This window comes from Gekko japonicus, unplaced genomic scaffold (assembly GCF_001447785.1).
Source record: "Gekko japonicus isolate JY-2015 unplaced genomic scaffold, Gekko_japonicus_V1.1 scaffold1206, whole genome shotgun sequence".
Taxonomy (NCBI): Eukaryota; Metazoa; Chordata; class Lepidosauria; order Squamata; family Gekkonidae; genus Gekko; species Gekko japonicus.
The window spans coordinates 549,423-554,138 of record NW_015176008.1 but is presented as its reverse complement, the minus strand read 5'-3'; the positions used below and the strand labels follow the sequence as shown (position 1 = coordinate 554,138).

The following is a 4,716-nucleotide window of genomic DNA, read 5'->3' as shown; positions in this document are numbered from 1 at the left end:
CCCTGGGAGCATTTGGGGGGTGGGCACAGGGCCTCCGGCATCATGCTGGTATGTGATATTGCTTCAGGTGAAAACCAAAAGTAATGTCATGATGTCCTGTGGGCATTCAGTGACTTGCAAAAAAACTCTGTGGTTAAACCCTTCCAAACCTATTGACTTCAATGAAGTCAGAAAGCTGTTTAGACTGCACTGGCAGCTCCTCAACTGGGAGGGCGGGGTATTAAATTTGATAAATAAATAAATAAATAAATAAATAAATAAATAAATAAAAGGGACTATCTATAAATTATAATCTGCATTATTACTTAACTATTAGACAATTACATAGTTACAAAATATATATAAAAAAACATACATACCTAATTTCCGCTATAAAGATGTTTTATCTATCAAACAATCTTCATCAGTTGATACAACAGAGCACTCTGTATTCATAACACATCAATATGTCACTTTATGTTATTCTCAAGGTTTGGGGGGAACTTCCCCCCCCCCCGTGGCCATCACTTTTAAAAGAACCCCTAACGAGAGCTGGGGGAGCCAGAATGACCTCTAGTGTGTGATGTCCGAGCCGCTTGGACATCACACGCGAGAGGTGGAATTTGCCCCTACGAGTCCAAGGCCACCACCCCGGGACTCAGGGAAGCCTAGGAATGTTTCGCCCCCGTCCCCCGCGACTGTTGCAGCTGCTGCCGACAGCGGCGGGGGGCATAACTTTTTAAAGAGCCCCTAAGGAGAGCTGGGGGAGCCAGAATGACCTCTCGCATGAATAACCTCTCGAGTGAATGACAATCACATGCGAGAGGTGGAATTTGCCCCTACGAGTCCAAGGCCACCACCGCGGACATCACACGTGGACATCACATGCGAGAGGTCATTCTGGCTCCCCCAGTTCTCCTTGGGGGCTTTTTAAAAAGTTATGGCTGCCACAGCTGTCGGTAGCAGCTGCAACGGCCTCGCTGAGCCCCGGGGTGGTGGCCTTGAACTCGTACGGGCAAATTCCACCTCTTGTGTGTGATGGTCATTCATGCAAGAGGTCATTCTGGCTCCCCCAACTCTTGTTAAAGGCTCTTTAAAAAGTTATGGCATCGCCGCTTGGATATCACATGTGAGAGGTCATTCTGGCTCCCCCAGCTCTCCTTAGGGGCTCTTTAAAAAGTTATGGCCACCACAGCTGTCGGCAGCAGCTGCAACGGCCGCGGAGGGCGGGACGAAATGTTCCCCGAGCTCCCTGACCCCCGGGGTGGTGGCCTTGGACTCGTAGGGGGAAATTCCACCTCTCGCGGGGTGGTGGCCTTGGACTCCTAGGGGTAAATTCCACCTCTCGCGTGTGAGGGTCATTCACGTGAGAGGTCATTCTGGCTCCCCCAGCTCTTCTTAGGGGCTCTTTAAAAAGTGATGGCTGCCGCTGTTGGCAGCAGTTGCAACAGTCGCTGGGGGTGGGGGCGAAACGTTCCCCGTCCTCGCTGAGCGAGGTGGTGGCCTTGGACTCGTAGGGGCAATTTTTTAAAAATAAATTTTATTAATAATTTTTACATTATACATAACAGATGCATCACATACATTAATGTATTCAGGTTATCATGAGTCTATTTTTGGTAATTATTTTCTATCCATATATAAAATCTATGCCACCTTTTAATGAACACATCCTCATCTTTACCTTGTATAAACAGTGTTAAATTGTCCATCTCAGCTATATCCAACGTTCTATGTATCCATTCTTCTCATGAAGGTTTTTTCTCTTGTTTCTAATATTTGGCAAATAAAATACGGGAAGATGTTAGCATATATGTTATTACATATTGATCTATTTTATTACAATTATCTGGTAAAATATTTAACAAATAGATTTCAGGACACAAAGGTAAATTTAGTAGTGGCAAATTCCACCTCTTGTGTGTGATGGTGATTCTGGCTCCCCCAGCTCGTTAAAGGCTCTTAAAAAAGTTATGGCTGCTGCTGGCGGCGGCAGCTGCAACAGTCGTGGGGGCAGGGACGAAACGTTCCCCGGCCTCCCTGAGCCCCGGGGTGGTGGCCTTGGACTTGTAGGGGCAAATTCCACCTCTTGTGTGTGATGGTGATTCTGGCTCCCCCAGCTCGTTAAAGGCTCTTAAAAAAGTTATGGCTGCTGCTGGCGGCGGCAGCTGCAACAGTCGTGGGGGCAGGGACGAAACGTTCCCCGGCCTCGCTGAGCCCCGGTGTGGTGGCCTTCGACTCCTAGGGGCAAATTCCACCTCTCTAGTGTGATGGTCATTCACACAAGAGGTCATTCTTGATACATTATTGAATGTATGGGAACAGAGCTTGAGTTAAGAAATGAATATAAAAGACTGGGGTAGTGGGTACCAGATAAGGCTAATGAGCCCGCATGTACATTTTGGTCTGTTATACAACAGGAATGAACAACATACACATTTGTGGTAAGAGTTTTTTTTATTAAACCTGTTAATAACTTTGTTGGATGTATTGTTAATATTAAGTAAACTATGTACATGACCATAGTGATTTGATATGGAATTTTATTGTAGATTAATGAAGAATCCATTTGGAGCATTTATGACTGTATGAGGGCACTTCTTATGTATGTATCCAAGTTGAAGTCATTTTTTATCATAATTACAAGTAACATTGTAGCAAGGTATATTGTTCTGAAATAACTGCAAGAATGTTTTTTTGTTAGGATTGTTGATGTGTGAGGAAGTCATTAGGAAACGGAACACCAACTCCGGGGAATTTCGTCCATCTATGTGTCATCTGTAAAACAAAAATGTTACTATTACTATGTATTTTGTAATTTTGTACTCACTTGGAAGATTATTGTTATTATAATCACTGATTGCATACTTGCAGTAGTTCTTTATATTTTTCTAACCTTCTTCCCCCGGCATACACTCCGGAATCGCCTTTTGTAACTTTAGGATGATCCTCTTCTGTTTCGCTTGGCCTGAAGCTCAGGGAAGCCAAACTACGCCACACCCGAGGCCGCTGCCCGCCTGCGGGTGTCCTGTTACTTCGAGGCATGACTCAACCGCTTTCCCTCTTTCTGCAGGATGGGAGAGAACGGAGAGATTGTTCTCGACTTCCATTGGCTGCTGGAGTTCAGCGCCCTCTCTGGATTGGGTGGCCGCCTCCGGCAGGCAGACCTCTGAGGCTGGAGCGCGTTCAGCTATAGCCCACTGCTGGCTGCGCCTCTCCAACTTTGGGTTGTTTGTTTGTTTCGCGGGGTTCGCTTCGAGAGCGGGCGAGGCGAGGCGGGGGGGTCGCTGGCTGTTGCCGCCGCCGCCTTCCGCGAAAGGGCTAAAGTAGGAGTTACGCCGAGGGTCCCAGGCGTCGGCTGCGGCCGCTTCTGCGAGAGGAGCCTTGCGAGGTGCGCCCCGGCCCTTGGGACGAGGATCCCTCCCCTGAAGACCGGTCGGGACCATGCCGCGGCTCGCCCTTTTCGCCTGTTTGGCTTTTGTGCTGCTGGCGGCCCATTGCAGAGGTAAGCGGGGCAGATCCCGGGGCGGCTTCTCCTCCCGGACCCCTCCCCTCCCCTCCCCTCCCACGCGAGTGCCGGTCGCTGGGAGACTCTGCCGGGGGCACTCGCACCGCAGTCTGCTGCACCCTGGCTCCAGAACAAAGGAGTAGGACGGGGGACGCCCTGGAGGGAGGAAAAGCTAGTTGGCAGCCGTCGGGGATGGATCCTGGAGAGGAGGGATGCTGGGGATCCGGCCCTGCTGCCTGCGTGCCACACCCTGGGCGCTCCGAGGCCTTCTTTGGCAGTGACGTGGGGCCTGGAAGTTGGAAGGCGCTTTGCACGTGCTCGAAGGGACTCGCTGCTTCAGATACCGTGGAGCTAGCCTGCAAAGAGGCCAGGGTTGAAAGGGGTCCTGGGGCTATATCGGGGAAATCGCAGCGTTGGAAGGGAGGGCCTTCTCGAGGGAGATTTGTGGGGAGAAGCCAGTTCCAATTGCCTGTGCACCTTTTCGTGGACCTCAGCTCTATTGAACTCAGTAGGTTTGGACTCTGAGAATTTTAACATCAGGTGGAAACTTCTGAAAGGAATAAGCAGGCATTGGTCTCTCCATCTCTCTCTGTCTTCCTGGACAAGACTACATTCTGTTAATGAATCTGAAGCAATTCATTCCATCTTGTGCTATGGCACTTCATGCTTAAGCATTCTTAGAGAAAGTGGAAAAAGTGTAATCCAGCTAGGTGATATCTAACAAGGATGGTCTGTGGCAGTTAAGGAATGGATACACTCCATAGTTTAAAATGCAGGCTTTAATACAGTTGTCCATGCACATAAGCAGTACTGGACAGGATGACTTTGGGACCTGGAGAAGTATATTCTTTAATGATGAAGGTTCCTTGCAGATGATGGCCATTGTTTGGTCTGTTGCCAAGATCTATGGCTTTGTGAAATACTCGTGTGGCAATTTACTTCAGATTCCAGAACTTGCTAAAATATTTTGATTTTCAGATGGATATAAAAAGATCAACCTTCCTGGTGGGCTAGCCCCCTGTTAACAACTATTGTTTCTTTCCTTTTGATTTTCCACTGACTCAGGCTCAAACCAGACTCAACTTGATAAATCCATGATTAGGATCTTCAGTGGTTTGTAAAATGTGGAAAAGAACTTGGGGGCAGGGATGGCACTGGGGAAGGGCAGAGAGAAACATTTTTGTCTCAGCTGTTTTGTTGATTTCAGATGTTTTTCACTTGCATAGCTG

The 4,716-nt window shown here is 48.2% G+C and overlaps 1 protein-coding gene across 2 annotated transcripts in view; it reads left to right on the top strand.

The window, feature by feature from the left end:
- The first annotated feature begins 3,128 nt into the window (after positions 1 to 3,128).
- The window catches only part of LOC107123288 (CD99 antigen-like), a 41,502-nt gene continuing 39,914 nt past the window's right edge, over positions 3,129 to 4,716 (top strand). Inside the window, exon 1 of one of the 2 annotated variants that reach the window (XM_015426516.1) lies at positions 3,129 to 3,484. In XM_015426516.1, coding sequence (XP_015282002.1) covers positions 3,424 to 3,484 — 61 coding nt within the window. In that variant the 5' untranslated portion in view covers positions 3,129 to 3,423. The remainder of the gene's footprint in view (positions 3,485 to 4,716) is intronic. The other variant, XM_015426517.1, reaches the window with a different exon arrangement.